At 38.2% G+C, this 22,123-nt stretch overlaps 1 protein-coding gene across 3 annotated transcripts in view; it reads right to left on the bottom strand.

Annotated features, from left to right (window-relative positions):
• The window catches only part of STXBP6 (syntaxin binding protein 6), a 77,772-nt gene extending 56,771 nt beyond the window's left edge, over positions 1–21,001 (bottom strand). For all 3 annotated transcript variants that reach the window (XM_086463164.1, XM_086463163.1, XM_086463165.1), the window contains exon 1: positions 20,848–21,001. In XM_086463164.1, coding sequence (XP_086319290.1) covers positions 20,848–21,001 — 154 coding nt within the window. The remainder of the gene's footprint in view (positions 1–20,847) is intronic.
• Positions 21,002–22,123: the final 1,122 nt, after the last annotated feature.

Raw genomic sequence — 22,123 nt, 5'->3', positions numbered from 1 at the left:
GCAAACTACTGTTCCGTCTTTGGAAAAAAAAAAAGGCACATTTAAAGCAAGGATTAAGGTAACATTAATAGCTACAGCTTAGGAGAACGCTGCATAATACCTCAAGCCTTTCCAGTTTCACTTTGTTCCAGTTTTGATTATTTACACAAAATATTTTTTATTTTACTTTTAATAAAAGCATAATTTATTTATGAAGACCTCACTTGAGCTCACAAAGCTCAGATACAGGATTTGTATCAGTACCAAACAAGAGCTGCAGAGCAGAGACAGCACAGACTATGAAGTTTAGTACCTCTACAGCTTAAATCGGGTCCTGCTGCCAGCTACCTCTTCCCATTGCCTTGGCTTTCACTATGTCCCATGCTGTGGCTTTCATAGTCACAGAAAGAACCAGACTGTAAAGTGAGCAGGCTGAAAAAGAACACAGGAAAAGAAAAATCTTTTTCAGTTTAATCAGTTCCTGACCTGGGTCAGTATATGACCACACAAACTGCAGTGCCATCAGAGAGGGAGAGAATGACAACTCCCTGAACGGCCACCAAAACATTAAGAGTGCTATGCTAAAGGCACAAGGTAAAGAGACTTATGCTAAAGGACTTGCTTTGCAGACTCCTTTCAGACCTGTGGTTTTTGTTTTGTGGAGGTTTGGGTGTTTGTGTTTTTTGGTTTTTTTTTGGTTTTTTTGTTTTTTTGGTTTTTTTTTCTCTTCTTCCTTCGGTGGTTTGGGTGGGTTTTTTTTGGTTTTTTGGTTAGTTGTTTTTTGTTTTGTTTGTTTGCTTTTTTTCATTCTGACATCCCCCAGTACATTCTTGAGCTAATTCCTTCTCTTCCATGACCTGGACTGTGTCAGTTCCCCATTACACTGGGTAACAGCTGACTAAATACCAGTACAACCTCAATTTGCTTGGCAGTATTCTGTGACCAATGCTATAAGAGAGGTTAGACTAGACAGACTAAAGATTGGGTTCTTTCTATCTAAGTTCTGGTTTAAGCTATGGCCCTCCTGTAGATTTAATGTCTGGTTCAAACTATTTCAAGAAAGAAAAAGTAAAACCCACCAAAACTCTGCAGCTTGAGAAAGAAGCCATGAAATTGCCAAAATTAAACCACAGTAATTCACTTACATGAAGGAAATAGACCCTGTTTCAAACAAGTTTCTTGACCTGTGTTTCCTATCATACTTTTCAAGCTAGTATGTATGACTTGAACTATATCTTACAGCATTTAATTCATTTAAATATTTCACCCAATAACTTCATCTGAAATTGTGACAGATTAATATAGGAGACTAAAAATGGGGACTACTCATTTTAGCAAATAATCAAGTTTAGAGCTACCATCAAGCACATCTCCTAAAAGAACTAAATTCTTTTATTTTTATAAACGCAATTGCTGAGTAACCCTTACTGCCTTAGGATCCTATCTACTTTCCAGTTCATCCACCAATATAACAACAATGTGCTATCATTAAAATAAATAGTATATTATTTTTGCTTAGGTGTAATATCTAATCTGTCTTTTACTGCTAGATTAGCCAGAAACTGCTCTCCTGAACAAAAGTATTGACAATAAAACATTGAATACACCTTCCCACGGCAGCACTGCCAGTTAGGACTTGGTCATTAACTGTTACAAACAATGGCAAATAGATAGTTAAAGACTTATAACCATCAGAACAACAAGCACCACTGGATATATTACTAAACTCACCCAAATTGTCATAGCTAAAAGAAGTGCGCACAGTTCAGTATGTACCTATATCAATGCTGTGGCAAGTTCTCTGGGTCATTGCTAGGGATATTGCTGTTCAGACAGGAATGGGAAAACATGGTTTTATGAAGCTGCTTAAGATACCGTGTTTCACATATCACAGAATCGCAGAAATAGGATCCATGAGATGCATTTGATTACAAACTGGGGTAAGAACATAAAACGTTCTAATCTGGAAAATCAAATTAAAACACAATAATCCATCCTGATTTGCACTTGATCCCCAAATCTACACAATATATGAGTACAATAAGCTTTAAAAAAATCTATTCAGTATCTGTCATCTATTGCAGATCAATTATTTTAACATAATCCAACAAGGCTATTATTTCAAAATTTTGTTTATAAACCAAGTCAATTTCCAGAAAGCTGAAAATAAAACAAATCTAAGAAACAGATCTGCCCTATGTTCAGGTTTCCTCAGATACATTCTCTTCTCTTTCCATCTGGAAATCTTCTCTAAATATAAACCGAAGACTTCGAATACTTGCATGAGGTTTCCCACACAATCTGCTGCTCAGGTGAGTCTACGATACTGAACAACATAGCAGGATCCTGAGAAACACCTGTACAGTGTGTGCAATGATTGTGCATTTGCAATTCATGTAACACTTCAGAACTTGCACAGTGTGTGCTTTAATACGTATTTGTCTGGAAATCCCTTGTAGAAACACACGGAATCTGCCTAAGGTTCCTTGGAGTCCTCCTCAATACCACAAAAATCTCACTCAAGTACCCCTTCACTGAGAGGGATAAAGAGCTATCAGAGTTGCATATACTTCTCTCGATGGAGCACATAAACATGGATTCAAAAGCCCATGGCCTGGAATGACATCATCTAGTTCAAGTACCTGGAGTAGAAACAAACTGACACTTCTGAGTTACTTTTTCCTCCCCTGCTTGTAGCTGTTGGAGAAAAATCAACCATCTCAACATCTACTCAAAGTTCCTGTAATTCCTTAGCCTTCCACATAAGCCATGCAGAACAATTTTTGTGCTGAACACTTATCAGAATGGGTCCTATCTTGAGAGATTAGAAAATGCACGGTATTATAGGCAGTTTTGCAGTGGAGCAGCTCTTTCATTTCCCATGAATAAACAAGAGATCCTAATACCCAGTACTAAAGATATTTAGATCTTTTAACAGTTGATTTTTAAATCAGAATTTCATACTGTACCTAGAACCACTGTCCTCAGATTACTATCACCCTGAGGGCTTTTTTTTTTTTTTACCAATATAGAAACATAGAATCATTAGATTGGAATAGAACTGAGATCATCAAGTCCAACCATTGACCTAACACCACCATGCCCATCAAACCATGTCCCAAAGTGCCATATCTACACGTTTAACTCCTCCAGGGATGGTGACTCTACCACTTCCCTGGGCAGGCTGTTCCGATGTTTGACAACTATTTCAGTAAAGAAATTTTTCCTAATGTCCAACCTAAACCTCCCCTGGTGCAACGTGAGGCCATTTCCTCTTGTCATATTGCTTGTTACTTGGGAGAAGAGACCAACACCCACCTTGCTACAACCTCCTTTCAGGTAGTTGTAGAGAGTGATAAGGTCTCCCCTCAGCCTCCTCTTCTCCAGACTAAACATCCTCAGTACCCTAAGCCGCTCCTCACAAGACCTGTTCTCCAGACCCTTGTCTTGGTTTGAAAAGACAGGTGTCTGTGGAGGAAGGCAGGAGCCTCCCTTGAAACGGAAAGTGCAACCCCCTTCCCTCCAAATTATTATAATTTTGAAATTAACGGGCCTTCAGGCAAAGATATGGGGAATAGGAATAACAGTTCTTTACTAATATATATATATATATATATAACACAAGGCAGGGAAAAACAAACAACCCACTGGTTTACACTGACAGAGTCAGGAATACAACCTGACACCCTGTTAGGGTGGCAGTAGCAGTCCGATAAGATGCTGGCTGCAGTCCTCCTGAAGTGATGGATATAGCTCTGTGGAAGCAGCAATCAGGTAAAAAAGAGTCTGGTCTTCCTCCGAAGGTCCAGTGGTAGGTAGGTAGCTCTTGTCCTCTGGAACTCAGGTGGGGGGGAAAAAAGCTCCTCTGGGAATCCAGTGGAAGAAAGGCTGCTAGGGTGTTCGAAATCTCCGTTTTTATTTGGCATGGACTGCTTGGCTCCTTCCCCCCCCTCCCCGGGCGGAGCATCTCACAATGGGATGGGGAGTCCTGAGGCAGTTCCTTGATGGGCCATTAACAGGAGATAGTCCAGAGGGGGGAGGCAGGGAACACCGCCCCACCTGGTCTCAACAGCTCCTGAAGATGGTAATAGAATATTTTTTCCTTTTGGCACATTTTACACTGTAACCCAGGACAACCCTTCACTAGCTTTGTTGCCCTTTTCTTGATACGCTCCAGCACCTCAATATCCTTCTTGTAGCAAGCGGGCCCAAAATGGCACACAGTATTCGAGGTGCAGCCTCACCAGTGCCGAGTACAGGGGCACGATCACCTCCCTACTCCTGCTGGCCACACTGTTTCTGATACAGGCCAGGATGCTCTTGGCCTTCCTGGCCCCCTGAGCACACTGCCAGCTCATGTTCAGCTGGTGTCAACCAGCACCCCCAGGTCCTTTTCTGCCAGGCAGCCTGTCCAGACCCCTCTGCAGAGCCTTCCTACACTCGAGCAGATCAACACTTACCAGCCAATTTAGTATGCAGACTTTCTGAGGGAGCGCTCAATCCCCTCATCCAGATCACAAGATCGGTCCCAATACTGAGCCCTGGGGTACACCGCTTGTGACCAGCCGCCAGCTGGATTCAGCTCCGTTCACCACCACTCTCTGTGCTTGGCCATCCAGCCAGTTTTTAACCCAGCTTAGTGTGCAGCTGTCTAGGTCATGTGCTGCCAGCTTTCCTAGCAGAATGCTGTGGGAGACAGTGTCAAAGGCTTTACTGAAGTCCAGGTAGGTCACATCCACAGCCTTCCACTCATTGACTAGGCAGCTCACCTGGTCATAGAAAGAGATCATGTTGGTTAAACAGGACCTGCCCTTCATGAACCCATGCTGGCTGGGCCCGAGTCCCTGGTTGTCCTGCACCTGCCATGTGAGTGCCCTCAAGATGAATCACTCCATAATCTTCCCCAGCGCCAAGGTCAGGCTGATGGGCCTGTAGTTCCCTAGATCCTCCTTCCAGCCCTTCTTGTAGACAGGTGTCACACTGGCAAGTCTCCAGGCATCTAATCAGTTAGCTTTAACAGAACCACAGCCTTTTACTAATTCATTCTACCATCCTATGAACCTCAGGTCCAAGTTTAATTTTAGAAATTATACAGCAAATTCATAGTGGGTTCTTTGTATACTAATGATGTGGAACTTTAAAACTGAACATAGCATATTGCACAATACTACACAAATTGCAGTTGTAAACCACAGACTGCAGTAAGTTCTCTTGTTGTTATTTGACCTATTTGTATTTAACATTCTATAAAGAATATGTAATTAAAAGGATTTAACAATGTAAGAAGCAGCTGCATCTTGAAAGCTTACACAAATGTTACCAGCAGAGACCCTGTGGAATGTATAACACAGATGAGACACAGGGAAGAATTATTATCATGTGGATGGCCCTGTAGAGTTAAAAACTACAGCAATGCATGAGTAGGAAATTATTAAGTTTTATTGCTGCCTTATGATAAACAATACTAATGTGTAGACTGAGGTTACAGATTACGTAAGAGATCTTGCTGATGAATGACTTAACACTACAAGACCACAGATATAGTGTTGTTATCACAGATGTAGGATCTGAATAACAGGATTTAGGGCTTGGGGTTTGTTTTTTTTTTAAATGTTTATATGTAACCTACAACTGAAAGTAAACAGTTCTGAAACTATAGTAGAACAGGAATCAGAACAGCAGGACCTTAGAGGATAACCACCTTTCAGTCCTCAAAGGAAGATTTTCCAGACAGTATGTCAGAGTACACCAAGTAACCAGGTGTTTGAGTGCAGTAATTGTCCAGTATTCTTGGGACTAGGAATTACTGCTGGGAAAACAAACTTTTGTTCTCCTGGAGCATATCAAAACGTTTGTATAACTAAGAGGTCAAAGTTTCCTAGAACAATAAATACAAAGGTCTTATCTAAAAAACCCCTCCACCTAGTGTGTGACTGTCCCCGTTGGCACTCCTGTGGAACACTAAAACCAAGTTCAAACACAATCCAAACAGCAGGTAGGGCACAACATACACCTAACCAACCAAGGAGTAACTTTAATGACGTTCTGAACAAACGCAGTGACTGTATATCAGATATAAAGTAAAATAAGACTTAGTTGAACTGGATATGGTAGCATACACCTAATTTTATAGACTAGCTGTATTGTCAGTATAGTCTATTGCAGATAGAACTACAGCTCTCGTCTCTATCTTTACCCCTCTTGCCTGGGTTATGCTTCCTGACAATCTCACCAACTTCCTCGGACAGTGCATCTCAAACAACTAACTCACTGAACCTGGAAGAAAACAACATTAAATTCTTTAAAAGTTATCAATACCACTGCCAACTGTACATCAAGCATGTAACACAAGATAGGGGGAAGACCACAAATTCATTTTAGAACATTTTCTGCATTTCAGAGCAACAAAACAATCCCAAAGGTGCAAGGTGGAAAGGGATAACACACATCATATCACTCAGCATTTGCTTTTGAAGTACAGAATTTTTAGAGATGTCCACAGGAATCACCTTTTACTGCTGAAACTCCCAGATTCTAGACCCAACACACGTTTACATGTATTGATATACACCAGTTTAGTAAAACAATTTTCTTTTACCTGCCTCACTCTGCTTATTCAATTCATTATGGTCAACATCAAAGGGAATGTAAGCTAATTTCATTACTTCTATTATTTGTTCATTTCATACCATATTATAGTGGTGAAGAAAATCCTGCAGACCCTCATGGTATCTGAAATATTGAGAAATAGTATCCTGACGCCTTGCTTAATCGCATTTTAGATGTTCTGCAGCCATCATCATTTCCAATGAATGATTTTCTTTGTGGCACATTTTAATTTATGCCTACTACTCCCTTAATCCAGATTCAATTTCTATAAAATAACTACGAATACCATTAGCTAAAATACCAAATCTACGAAAATGTGCCCCAGAGGTTCTGAGTCTCACTCTCCTGTGGCTGATGACACTGCACTTCAAGATCTGGCTATACAGTGGATGTGAGCAGAGCAGTTGCACAGCTGCACCCTTCTCATGATGGAGGTTGCACACCATACTGTGCACAGCTTGCACAGTATGGCATCAGTTGTCCCCCAAGACTCCCTGTCACCTGTATCTCAAAGATCCTGCTTCCATTTGCTTTAAAAAACAAAACAAAACACTAGCCAACGTTTAAGGTAATAATGAAATAGCATTTCTGGTGGAAAGGTAATCCTGCAGTCAGCTACATTATGATTCAAGTGTTCTAACATACATTTTGTTATTCGCTATCCAGTAAGATAAAACTAATTTCTATACAAGTTGCAGCCACACCAGTGTCAAAGAATAAACTTGGTAAGTTAGACGAGAATTCTTAGTTTTATACTAGAAATATTAGAAGTGGGCAGTCTACCCTTTTCTTTACAGTATTAATTACCACTTATAGTCACTTCACAACTTGGTGGTAACTGCCTTTGTTTCAAGAATATTGATAATTGGATTATGAAACTACTGGTTCAGTAAAAATAACATCTTAAAATAAAGGATACGTCAGTCAAATTATTCCTATTCTAGGAAATTCTATGTGTACTCTGAGTCAGACTGCTTTGACAGATACAGCATATCAGTCAAGACACAGCTTGACAAAGTTGCATGTGCATATATTAAGCTCCCAGAATCTATTAGGTATCAACTCCAGCCAATTCTTGAGATATTTGTATTACTTCAAAATGAAATAAAATCCATCCTTTAAAAAACATTTCTATACTTAAAAAAAAAAATTTAAAATCAGCCCTCAAATTGATGCATTCCTGTACTATTTAAGAGAAATTGTCTGTTTAGCATTTTAAGGCCCAAAGATTTTGCATTTATTTTATTCTATTTTCTATATACATATAGATGTTTGACAAACTGTCATTAACATGTCACACTATCAGAGATAAAGCATTTTATGAAAAAGAAAAAATTAAGTCACCTTCTTACTTCATTTTTATCTGCACTCTTTTCCAAGAAATGCTGCAAGACAGCTTATAACAAATAGAGAAATTAGGTCTGAAGCTGATTTTAAAACATTAGGATGGATGAGTTGAAAGAGATCAATTCGTATTCCTCTCTCCTGTGTTGTCCACTGAAGCCTCAACACATGGACAATGTAATATACGTATAAAAAAATTAGTATATGATAGTATTTATGGAGACCCCTGTGTAAACACAGGGAAAAAGCTGTAAATTCTCTTTCTGTTAAGATTAATATGCAAAAGAGAATGAAGCATGAACAACAGTAAAGCCAGAAAGCTCTCCTCGAGGAAAGGAGTAATATGCTTTAACAGGTGAAAAGGAAGCCAGAACACAACTAGCTATCACAGACAGCTGAATCCCAAACACTTGAGAGAATGCAACACAGCTGTTTCCAACGATCCATCCCCACAAATGTGTCCTAATGACCACTGATTCACAGACAAAAATATAAATCTACAAGGCTGCTCTAACAGTCATTGTTTCTTTGCTATTCTGTGCACTACTTAATTTTCCAAATGGTTTTACAACTGAGGCTCTGTGGCCAAAACCCCCAAACATTTTTCAGGAACAGTTTTCTCCGCCCTTCTGCTCTGTGACCCCCTGTACAGATGTGACAAGCAAATTCTAGGACCACTTTAATCAAATACTAACAAATCAGCTGAATGATACCTTTTGATCTCCCAACAGACACTCACTAATAAAGCATGGAGTTCACAAAACCCAATAGAAACAGCAAACATCCAGTTGGGCTGGAGGCAAAGTGTGCAGTGAGAATAAGAAATAGTAATTCTACACTCCAAATGGTTCCTCCTGAGCAGGGAATGAAGCCAAGTGATAGGATATCAAATTTTCACAGAAATGGCCTAGCGGAAGCCTGGGTTTACAGCTGCAGCAGGACTCTAGAAACAAAGGGAAAGAGAAAAACAAAGCAAAGCAAAACAAAAATACGGTCCAACAGAGCAGATGAGGTATTGAGAATTAAAAGAGCTTGGCTATAAGATGGAAAAGTCAGAAAAGCAGTCTCTTTTAAAAAGAGCAAGGTAAAAAGGGATGGGATGATCACATGAGGTTAACAGACAATCAGCAACATGATCTATATGCATAAGGAATGGAAGAGGTTGGCATAAGCAATGGTTGACAAAGGAAGAATAGCACTACATTTTATTTGTTTAAGAAAAAAAGGTAGAGCTGGACAGCTGGAAATGGAGTTAAGTAGAAACAGCAGCAAGTTGACAATGGCTTGTTACTAGTGAATATTCGCATTCAGGAAGGAAGTGCGCAAAGTTAAAACAAGAATTACCTTGAAGTAAAGGTACTATGTTTAGTGACTGAAATTTCCCCAAGAAGGTGTTGTAGCCTAAGGGAATCACAGAGGCAGTCAGCTGACAGAAAAGAGTTTATATGGCAAGAAGCAATAGCAGTGGCTGCAGAAAGAATCCAACCAATTAACCATAAAGACAAATGAATATTTTAAAAGTAGACATAATAAACAGAAACCTTGCCAAAGTAAAACTTGCATAAATAAGAAGACTAAAAGAAGCTGTGCACAATAGCTTTAAAACAATTGTTTTAAAATACGAGCTACTTAAAGAAAAAAGGCATTTCAAACATTTTTTCCAGCCTTTCAAGGCATTTTAGATATGCAAAAAGGGGAAAGCCGTCATGAAACCAAGTTGATTGTCCTAAATTGTGTAGGGTTTGGTTGGTTGGTTGGTTGGTTTTTTTAAAAAAAAAAAAAAAGAAAAGAGCAATTGGAAGGAATGAATGTTTGAACAGGTGCACGGTAAGCAGAGAGGTGAGAACAGTATTTATGAAATCCATTAAGTGACCAAGATCAAGCTGAAAGTCTGAAACCACTGGTTATGGGTAAATGCTTACAATAGGAAAAGCAGAGCTGCAGAAAGTCACAAATACCAAATACAAGTAACTTTTATGAGATTTTTCTCCACTTCATTAAATTTTGTGTCCAAAGCAATAGTACACCTCTGATTACTCAAGTCTTTGAGACTGTGCTATCTACCTAAATGAACGGTAATACAATTCTTGACAGAATAGACTGCTGCTCTGAATAATTCTATCAGACTTCCTGAATGATACCACTGTCTCACTACACACTGGTTTTGAATACATTATTTAATGATTAAAGGTTGGACCAGACCTTCCAACCTGGGCTGTTCTGCCATTCTATAGTAGTGTAACATGAGGACTGAAATATGAATAAACAAACAAAAAGACGTTTTTGTCATATTTAAAAGGCAACTAGAGCCTATAATGAAATATATGTTATTTCTCATCACACGGATCACAAAACACCACTACCACTGGAAGTTAAAGTGCTTTAGTCCTCACAGTATGTCAGCATGGATTGAAAAGACCTGTTTTGCAAAATTGCAACATTGTGCTCTAATACATTACTGGAGTCAAAAGAAGTCTGTAGTTCTACCAGTGTAGTTGCACACAATGATTCCTTCCATTCTGCTCTTCCCCTCCTGACCCTTCCCTCTGGCCAAGAAAAAAAAAAAAGCTATTTGACATCCGCACAAAATGTTTTATTAGGCTACATCAGTTTCTAGCTAGAATACAAACAAACCTCACCTTTGGTTATAACAGATAGCTATTGCTTCATACAACCCACTGTGAACACAGGTCAATACTTCAAAAAGTTGACACATTCAACAGCAAGCTTGCTCACTTTTTTTTTTTTTTTGGGGGGGGGGGGGAGGTGACAGGGAGGTGACAGGACACAACAGAATTTTTTTTTTTTAAATTTAAATTCACAAAAAAATTGGAACTCAATTAGTAGGGATAAAATTGGCATTTGGGATTAATGAAACACAAATACTTCATCAGTTTGGAATCTTTCAAATGCCACAGTACAAACCATCCCTTTTTCCAATTCCTGACAAGTTTTAAAACATTTCTCCATGTCTTTTAAAATTTTATGTTCTCCATAGTGGAGGACCATTTTTGTTCTTTTGCTGCCCAATTACCTTCCATTACAGAATGAACACTGGGTAAACAATCAGCATTCCCTCAGACAGTACAGCTGAAGGATGGTTTGTGTGTATTTGGATGCTAAATTTACGTGGGCTAAACTTAAGAAAGCTATTCTTAAAAGAAACCATGATAACTGAATACAAAAAGAAAACAGAACACAAATTATTCCAGAACTTTTTAAAGTTCTCTACCTAGCGCTTGTTGTTTTCTTTTTAAGTAAATTTAACAAATGTCACACAAAAATCTTATCAGATAGTATTTTAGACAATTTTAGACAAATTTCCCAGACACCTGAACAGTCAAGATTTCTTTAGGAATCTGTTATTAATGCAGGTGAACAAACATAATGACTGGACGTTAAAAGATTTTGTTTATTTAAGCTTTCAATTTTCACCTCACTCAAAAACCACACTTTGTGTAAACGCTTTAAATGCTTTGTGTAAACACTTCTCTTGCTAGAAATAAGAGAATATTCCTTTAACAGTTCTGTTCTCTTCCAAGTCATTGATCCAGTCACAGAAAACTGCTCTTGCCATTAGGACTGTGTTCCACAAAGAGTGATGAGGCAGAGATTTAAGAAAACTAACACAGCAGGGGCTAGTATCATGTTATCCATGAAAAGCACTACTAGTTATTTCATCAAGCAAGAAGTTTATGTTGCAGCTGAGCCTGTCCTCTGAAGACATGGCTGAGGAGACAATATAGAAGGACAATGAGATGCTTAAAGCAAACTTCCAATAGCCATCTAGATTTAGGGGACAAAATGGACTAAGAAACTTCACTGCCTGATGTGTATGTTCCACAATATTACAAAGCTATTTCAGACCCAACCCCTAAAAAATTCACCCAAATGAAGTTTGCTTCAAAACATTAATGTCAGAGAATTTGAGCTGCAGCATGGTTTTAACTCTATCATTCCCTAAGGCTACCAAAAGTTACTGTGCTGCTGAACATAGCAAAGGAGCAGCTGACAGGGTGTGCCAGACTTTCTCTATGAAGTTGTTCCAGTTAAACAGTTACTAGAGATTGTTTTAACTTGGACAAACAGGCAGGCTCCTCCCTGATACAAGGCCAACAAAACTTTGCACAGTTTATATTCTCTCAGCCTCCCCACCCTTTATATGTTGTTTTTCCTTCTTGTTAGGATGTGCATAATCAGACTACAAAAAACAAGTTACATAAAAATCTTAATGTAAGTAGGCTGGAGGAAAAACACTGCCTGCTGTAAACACAGAATACTTGCGGTAGCACTTATACATGCATACATGAGACAACGAGCTTGGTTTTATTGCTACAGCCTGAAGTGTTGACATATTATAGCAGTGAGGGAGAAATGGAGAGAATTAGTTCAAAATTCCCTCCCTACTGTATTTTATAGGTGGCATGCTACTTGATCAGTACCTGAACTCCTGTGGCAGCATTTAGGATAAACTGGTGGATACAGGCAAATCACAGCAGAACATCAGGCATTAGTTCTGATCTGTTCTTTTTCTATTTAACTTGTTTTAAAAATATTATTTCTAGATTAAAGTCACAAACAGAAAATATTTAGAGATTGGGACTGCATTAGTCATCTTTTTCTTTGTCAAGGCAACAATAAAACCTGCCTAATGATAGAGAAGCTTGATGTAATATTCTAATCGGCTTAGCGATTCCTTTGTTTAGTACTACTTATGTGCTGCTCTGCACTGAAAATAATTTGATAGTACAGTCTTCAAAGGTCAGAAGTATGATGAAAACTTATAGGATTTTACTCCTACAGCTTGGAGTACTATAAAAGGATAAGATTTTAATCTGATGTTTATCTACTTAAAAGAGTCTGTAATACACCAACCACTGGTCAGGCAGAAAGAGAACTTCTGGTTTTCTTCACAAGCTGATACAAATACTAAGAGCAGAGCTACACAGCAATTAAGAGAAATGCTTTCTGAAGTGCAGTGGCAAGGGAATAATCCGGATGTTTTCTGCCCAGTATGATTCAAGTTCAACAATCCGTAACGCAGTGAGTCAGGGTATTACAAATACTGCTCTCCAACACTATGAAAACTAAGAAAACTGCTCAAAATTAATCCTACCTCAATGCAAAACATAACAGTTTCAACCATTATGGTACAATAAGAATGATTTCCACCAAAGCTAGCAATTACAGTATACTCACACAGGTATTACATACACAGTTGTTGCACTTCAACTTGAAGGAATAGTTGCCATGCAATGTTGTTTAGTATAGCCTTACTTCTAGCACTGTATTTTTACCACATATAAGATAGCCCCAAGCCCTGCTAAAAGCCTCACTTGGACAAAGAACGAACAAACTGCTTCCAAAGGCAGCACAGCATTCAAACATTTTAAACTGGCATTAAACTTGATGCAAACATCTGCCACGTTCTGGGCAAAACACTGCAATGAAATATGCTACACTCACTGAAGGAAGCTACTGCCAGCTCTGGAGGAATATAAACCTACCCAGCACAAGTAATTCCAACGCATGGATAGAGCACTACAGAGCCACCACCCTCTTCTGAACATTGAGGGGCGAAAGGGAGTCTGCAACCTAAGTGCTTCATGTAAGCCTTCACTGTAATTTTTGGATGCCTCTGTGGAAAAGGCTACAAATTCCAACTGAGAATCACCTCATCAAGCTTTATGATGAATGGGGCAACTTACAGCTTCCAGTGCACGACTTCCACCACACAGCTTTTCAACCAACTTGTTCTATGCATAAAAACTTCTTGCATCAATACGAGCTTCACATTTATGAATATTAAACCTATCCCTTTTAATTACTGCAAAGTTACATTTGGCTAAAACAGATCTAATGCCTCACTTCTCCCATCAAGTTTTCTATGGTTTTGTTTTGCTCATGCTTTTTTGTTTCTTATTTTTCCAAGATAATCTCATTTGGGATTCTGGAAATCTTTCCAAGGAGTCCACGTGTCCTTGAGGTGGATAGAAAAGCAATTCCAAAAGCTCAGTTCTGAATAAAACTGAAGCCAACATTAGTAACACAAGTTCCCTGGAGCAACACATCATTTTATAAAACTGAAAATGATGTACAAGAGTCAACTGTTAAGCTGTATCGATCTGCTACAATTCTACGCTGGGGGGGGTGGGAAGCACTAAACAGCAGACAACTGCACACCTTCAGCTTGAAATTCAGAAAATATTTTGTGCACGCAAATTTGATCATGTAGTGTGCTGGGAGAATGGACGGGAGCACACAGACATTCTTTCTTCGCTTTAAGAAAAGAAAAAACCCAATGCGCTAATCTTAGATTAGATGCTTTCAAATATGAAATTCTGTCGCTTTCCTATAACAAGATTCCTTCCTACACAAAACTCTTGTGAAAAAGGACTGGTTACATTAAGTTGAACAATTCAACAGAGTCAGGAGGGATCAGTGCATCAACATATATTAAGGGTATTGTTCTGAATACAATCAACAAAAGCAGCCTACCTGCCGAAGAAGTTAACTTCCCCTCTTCTATAGCTATAAATACAAAAGAGATCAATAATGAAGAACAGAAGGCGAATCTGGCTCCCACCCAAAAGCCACCAAACTTACTGCTATGACTTGATCACTGGTAAAGTTTTTCAAAGACCCTTAACAAAAGTTTAGATTTTTCAACTCCTTTTATAAAATGGAATTTGGGTTTATTATCATTAAGAGCAAGTGATATTTGGACTTCTAAAACTCCTTTTGGGAACCATGGATTAAAACATCAGAAATATCTAACAAAGAAAAAACATGTTCTGATAAGGAACAGAAAAGAAGCTTGCTTAAGAACTGTATTCAGTATCACAATCACTTATTATAAGTAGATGAAGGCAATTATATTTTGACAGTTTAATATGAGCATTGCACTCAAAACATCAACATCATGACAAACTTACTGAATCACAATGCAACAGGGAAGCTGTTTTTGAGACAGGCATTACCCTTGCCTGTGCTGCCAGTCTTCCAAGCCACAACACGAGATATGTCTGAGCACAGCCAGTTACAACCAACCAGTGTTACTGGAAACAACTGCTTCCACAGTTTTACAAGCCATGAGATGACTAGATGGAAGACTAGACGTAAATTTCATACCTATGTGTGGTAAGGAAGGAAGTGGAAGGAATAGAAGCTTGTTTGTTTTTTTGCCTGTTCTGGCTTATGGAAAAAAGGATTTGCATTTTCACCACAAAACATGGCACAAAACTTATGTTGTTGTTATTGTTTAAAACAAAATACAAAAACCACAGCTAACACCTGAATCCAGAGCAACACACGTGCACAGTTAGAGGCTCATGGTAGAGAAGACTAGATCTGAAATACCTCTTGGGACCTTATTCTTTATTTCTCTTAGAACAGAAAACATGAAGGTTGCAACAGGCCTTAGTTCACAAAAAGGCTAATGATATTATGTCTCTGCATGTGTACTCTTCTATCTCCATATTTTAAAAATAATTTAATAAAATTTAGATAACTTTAAAAGTTTTAACCAAAAGCTTTTGATGATTTTTTAGGTAACTATTTCAAAAGGAGAAGTAAAGGCAGAGTAAATGTCAGAATTTCTCCAAACTTCTATGATAGTTAATGAAGGTTAAAAGAAACACCAGTAAAGACAAGGCAGGGGTGCTGAAGAAACCTATTTGCTTCAATTCTACTGCTTTTAGAAAGGATTTTAACTCCACCAAACTGACTTCTGAACCAATGTTAGTAAGGGGAAAACTGTACCCATCCATGAAAGGCCATAATAAATCTTGCCTATTTGATAACGTAAGCAAGTTTTCCAACTGAGAATTTACGTTATGCAGAAATTGCCTTTATAGTAATCCTTACAGTCAGCAAGCATGGGGTTTTTTTTTGCATAGCATTTAATGAAATTTTTGGATTTGATATCATCACTGGAAATAACTTTGCTAAGCAACAGATATGAGCACCAGCCTAAAACACACTCAGTGGTAAAGAAAATACAGTAATTTGCCACGTACACAATCCCAAAAAGGCATTATCTTATCATATTTGGAAAAACAACTTCTTGGCACCATTGGCTTTGCAGGAAAAAAAAAAAAAAAAAAGGAATACAAATGCTTATGTTGGAAATGTAACCAAGTGATCCAAGTGATGTCGTTAGGTATCTGCTGATGCAAGTGCACTGCAAGAGCACAAACGAGGATATTCACAGAACTATTTAAGCTAATATGCCAAGCCTCTGTCTCTCTATACTTGGAAACAGAAATAAAAATAAACCCCAAAACCTACTGTGGTAACTGCAAATAGCTTTTTAAGCTATTTACTGCCTGTCTTTTGAAAAAGTCTAGGACATGGTCAATAAGGTTAAATTTTAAAGAAGGAAGAAAAACCCAAAACACTCCCCCTGCATGTATATCTTATTTTTGTATATTATTTCTTACGATTTCTTTACATTTCCTTTTGGCTTCTCTAGCACTATTTTGACAGATTGTACCTTTGCATAAAATCTATCCAAAAAAAAACCCAACCCTGAACTGACAATATGTTAATATTGAGACAGAGAAGAAAAACCACTATTAAAGTCGTAACCACAAGGGGAAGAAGTTCCACTCCCAGTTTTAAACAACTTTAGCTTTACAGTCAAGCTTTTCAGCAGAAGGACTAGGAAGAGCGGTGCAGCTAAGCTGAAGGTGTTATGACACACAGGAATTCAGGTTCAAAAGGAACCATCTGGTTCATTCAGTTCACTGCAACTGAATAGATTTTTAATCCCGAAAGGTCAATACCACATCCATATGTACAAATTGGAACACTTCCAATGCTCTGTAACAAATTAAAAACCTTTTTAAATATTAGAAGTTACTTGAAAAATGTAATGATAGGGTGGCAAAGGAAGTAACATGCAAAGAACTGTGTACAAGCAAGTAGGAGAGATCACCAATGTCCTATATTTCTGAAGTGACTTTAAGTATTTTATGCTTTATTCAGAATTCTAAATAAGGCTAAGAACTATTTTAAACAATTATGTTTCAATTATGTAAGACAATGGTGACAAAATTAAAACTTAGATCTGATCCAATAACTATCACTAGGTCTGCTAGTGTGGAGGAGGTGATAAATACCCACTTTCAGCTTGAATTTCTTGTCTTTTCTCTGCGTTAAATCATCTTCTACATTAAAAAAAAATAAAAACCCCAGTTTTCATCTTTGTTCTGCCTACAGCCACCCCACCTCTGTGTTTCCCATCTGTCTACTCATTTCTTGCTGTTCTTCAACTAAATAACTCCCAAAAGATCTCTCTCGGCTCTGCTTGCCAGTCTAACTTGGTCTGCCTCACCATTACAGGAGGCTAAAAGGCGGCAGGTAACCCAGCTCCTCAGTTTCCACCAGTCCAGCAAGCATTTTTGCTACAGTTTTCTTACCTTAACCTGTCTCCAGTTTCAGATGACAGGCTTTAGGTACACCTTTTTGGAGCATTAATGAGTATTTCCTTCTAACCAATTCAGTATTTAGCATTGTCAAGTAAAAAAAAAAATCCAATATACACTTCCAATACAAATGTTAAGGAAGAATCTCCCTTACTGTCCCATCTTGCTCTGTTCAATATTTGATTCTTTTAATGCTTCGCTATCCCATCTCTTTGAGGCCTACATGCATTCTCCCTGCTCAGCATCTCTACCCATGCTTACAAAAATGCAAATAAGACAACAATTATGATACCAAGTATCTGCAGTTCAACACAGAAAGGAAAACATTTAACTCTGATTATAACAATTTGTGCAATTTGTCAGTTACAAATCCAGCAGTAATTAAAAGTATCTATCTCAACAGCTGATGTTTCATTTTGTGTACCATATCTTGAATGAAACTACAACTAGGCAGGATATTTTATATTCCCAAATACTTTAAGCCCCTTCACAAGTCAGTTTCTATGTGTATTCTTTCAACTGACAAATGCAGTTTTCTAGACAGTAAATTATCAAATTCCTTTTGGCAAAGGCCAAACTGAATTAGTCCAAGGAAACTAAGAACACAAAGGTATTCCAGTCACTATGTTTACCGAATACGTAGCAAACCTGGGAAAAACAGGACAAGAATCAAAGTTTGATAAAGGTGTTCTCCAGACAGATGTTGCAATACTCAGCATCAAAGTGTGGGTCACTTCAAATGGAAACTAAAATCCAGAGCTAGCCACCATTGTGTCTCATTCATTGTACCAAATCACAGAAAAAAGGAAAGTCACCAAGTATATTCTGTTATCCCAAGATACCAATCATCTTAGACCATTCTGTGACGTGGCTAACTTTCCCTCCCCACATTAACTTACCCTTACTAAACGAAAACTTTTTCTTAATTTGTAACACAACTCCTTGCTGCAACTAAAGCCATTACTACTTCAAAGCCATCAGGAACAGCAAAACCACAGTTTATCCTTGTCACAATCTCCTTTAACCACAGTGGCAGAAACAGTTATTCCCCACCCCTTAGTTTTGTGCCATTGATTATTCTGACTAAATAACTAATTGTACTTGACCCTACTGAATTGTATCGTCTTTCTGATAAAGACTGTGTGGAACTCTAATATTGCCCTCAAACACAAACACAGCCAGGCAGTCCTCTCCCTAGTCACTTTGTTGCCTACTGAAATTACCAATCATACTGAACATTCTAGCACACCAACTATACAAAACTATAAAACTGGTCTCAAATCCATGCAAAACCCCACTAATAGTGAGCCATGCATGAGGGCTCTCCCAATAGAATTATGCAGCTTTACAGTGCCCACCATACAGTAATTTTATTTACATGCCGAATGCTTCTCCTTGTCATCAGTGAGAAACTCTGCTGAAGTTAGGACATCTGCTGTTTCTTCCTTACACATAACTTGTTACCCTGTTGCAGAAAGACATTAGATGCATCTAAGATAATTCAATCTCTTGAAATCCATGTTGGCTGCTATACATCGACATTGGGCTGGGGGAGCTGAAGGAGGGCTAGGTTCCCCAGAATTGCAATTAAAAAAAAAAATTAAAAATTTCATCTACTGAATAGTTAGCCTACAGAAAATTGTAAGCACAGATCGCACCTCTAACCTTTCCTCATGAACATGGCTATCAAACACCTAGGTACTCCAAAACTGACTGCAGGGCACAGGATTGTTCTTTAAAATAAGATGATTTAAATTTTTCAAGTGTCAGTCAAATTTTTTTCTAACTGCCAAAGGAAGAATTGAGCTTTGCTTCAAAAGTTTAGTGGTTTTGAACATTTATTTAAGAGATGGGAGACCTAGATTCAGTTCCTCTGCAACCTGAGAGGAATGAAACCTGAAATCCTTACATCCAAAGAGTATCCCAACCACAAGTCTAGGGAATAGCTCAGGTAAATGAGTTTTTAAGCCCTTCCTTGAAGCTCTGTACATGGGGAGAATGACAAGCAGAACGTTCAGCTGGAAATGAGAATTCTTCTGTTTTGTCTCACTGTCCTCAGTATGTGTGTACATATACTCTGCAGCTTATACTTTTAACACAAGCATTTGTACATATGCATACAAATACCATTTCATTCAATAATATTCAGAAATGTCACTGTGGCAGGTGTGTGATGTCTTATACCAGTAGCAGAGTCACTGGGTTTTACTTTCTACATTTTGAAAGTTTTAACACAGCTTTCAGTCCAAAAATAATTGCAGTCTTCTGAGATTCACAGAACACTTCTTCCTCTGACCGCTACTTGTACTTCCATTAAGATACACACAAAGGGAGCAACTGATACGCCTAAAAACCTAAGTGACAAAATCACCCCAGGATACCAAGGACATTCACACATGCTCAGTTGGCAGACATATTAAAAACAAAGGATTTCTGCCTTTCTAGACAGCTACCTGAAGGAAGGGCTGGAAACATAAAACTGCACTGAATACCTACCTCCAGGCAATTGAATTCCACTGTAAGTTTCAAAAAAAAAAAAAAGTATAAACTGCAGGCAAATCAGGATCACAAACTGCTTTTCAACTGCCTTGAGACATAATCTTAAATTAAGGTAAATTTCACTACAATAACCAGAAAGTATTCAAAGTATGAAAAAAAGCCAGCCAAACCTCTATGATACCATAGTTAACAAGTTACCCAATCAAGGGGTTTCATTTATACACTTAAAAACATATTAATATGACTTTTGCTTTTATTAGAAAGGGTAAAAATACAAAGCAAACTATCATGCAGCTACTACCTACCCTGTTCCTGAAATCCAGACTCTCACGAGTGCTGGTTTGACCTTGGAGAAACCCATTTCTGAACACATTAAAACAAACAGATGATTTCTCCCCGTTCACCATGACCTCTCACAAAATGTATCTTCATACACCCTTTTCTCCTTCAATCCAAATATTTCTATCTCCATCCCTTTTAAAGGCAGGCGATTGACACATAGCACCACTCTTCTGTTCAATGAACTGAAAATATTCTGGCTGAAAGTTGCATATCTACATACCCAGTGAGCTGGTAACATACAGAGGCAAACGGAAAGAGACGAGGAAAACATATTTGCTTCAAACAAAAAAAATCAGGGCATTAAAATGAAATATAATGTCAAGTTCATTCCTCCAAGAAAAATCTTAACCTCAAAAAGCAAAGACTGTTACCAAATATTCTATTTGTTCATACTCTGCAGCTATGCTGCAAGAACACCTAATTTTTTTTAAACAATGAAACCACCTGTTCCATTTTTTATATGGTATAAATATTAATAGCCTTGAGCATGTGGTTTCTCAAGATTAAAGATATAAGCATCATAATTCTCTGGCTACATTATTAAGATTCGAGTCACCCATCTCCTTATGGTTACGGATAACATCTAATTAGTTAATCAAAGATAAACCTAAACAGATAACCGGATGTCAAAATTATTAAAACTTACCTGACAGGCAGATGTATGTTAAATATTCACCCTGACCCCCAGTAGCTAAGAAAGGAATCTTTTTTTTCGTTCTTCTTTTCACTTGGACAGCTCCCAGCATCCTTTCATCATGTGGGGCAAAAATTTCTTTGCTGATAGCAGATTTGACATTCATTGTAGATCACAGATACAGCAGACTTCTGCTCTCTAAAAATAAAATCATAAATAAAAACAACATGAGAAATTTCTAACTTATGTGAAAGTCCAGTTAATTTACATGGGCATTAGCAGCTCTGACCTTCAAATAAAGTTTTTAATAATTCATAGAATTTAGAAGACAATTTCATGCACTCAGAGGCAGAATTTTCTAAGTATCTAAGAGTATTCAGTGACATTGTTCTCCACACTTCTTAAATTCTCTTAAACTAGCTTAGCTTATTTCAGGCAGAAGCTGTCCACACCAGCACTTCAGTATGATACAGAATCTTCTCCAAGAGACACCCTGTAACTTCATGCTGCCTAAAGCTTCATTAGTTCCCTCTCTGGTAACTCGAAGGAAACTCATCTGTCCCACACAGACAGGGAAAGCACTGCAAGGGCAGATGGAAGGAACACTGAGGTTGTGCTGGCAGACAAGTTGTGTTCGGAGAAGATACAGAAAGCTTCACCCTCAGTAAGACTGTTCCTTCAGGAGCACTGCTCTTGGTGACAGTACTTGATTAAACAGCTCCTGCACCTCTTGCACGTTTAGCACTTCATCCCTTCAACTCCTCTGTAATTACCAGCAGGTCAACTGCACAGGAAACTGCCAGGGAAACCATGGGTGTTAACGCAGACAAAACCACTCCTCCTCTTTTCTGCTCAGCAATTTTGACCTAGGTCAGTTCCTCAACGTGTTTCATAAGAAAATAGCACAGTTGCCTTTGGAGAGACATTTGGAGACAAAGAAAAAAAAAAAGCAAATGTAGAGAGCAGGGAGGGAGAAGGAGAAAAGCTGCTTATTCAGCTGTGTCCAGCAAAAGAAAGGTCAATCCGACCACAGTTTACAGAGAAGTCTAACTAAAGGAGAGCCCACTCAGTTACAGAGGGGACATTAACAGGCTCTTTAAGTAGACAGCACCACAGTTATAGCACCAATTAGTTCTGCACTGAAATCTGTTAGTAAGTACATAGGTCCCACTGACAGAGACTGGTGAATGCCCCTTTTAATTGTTCAAATATAATGACACTCCAATACACATACATTAAACTTCACATCTCCATATTAAGACGGTGAAGCCCACAGATCTTTTTTGAC

This window comes from Leptosomus discolor, chromosome 3 (genome assembly GCF_034619465.1).
Source record: "Leptosomus discolor isolate bLepDis1 chromosome 3, bLepDis1.hap2, whole genome shotgun sequence".
NCBI lineage: Eukaryota > Metazoa > Chordata > Aves > Leptosomiformes > Leptosomidae > Leptosomus > Leptosomus discolor.
Note: the sequence above shows the minus strand (reverse complement) of the source record. Positions and strands in the feature narration are given on the sequence as shown.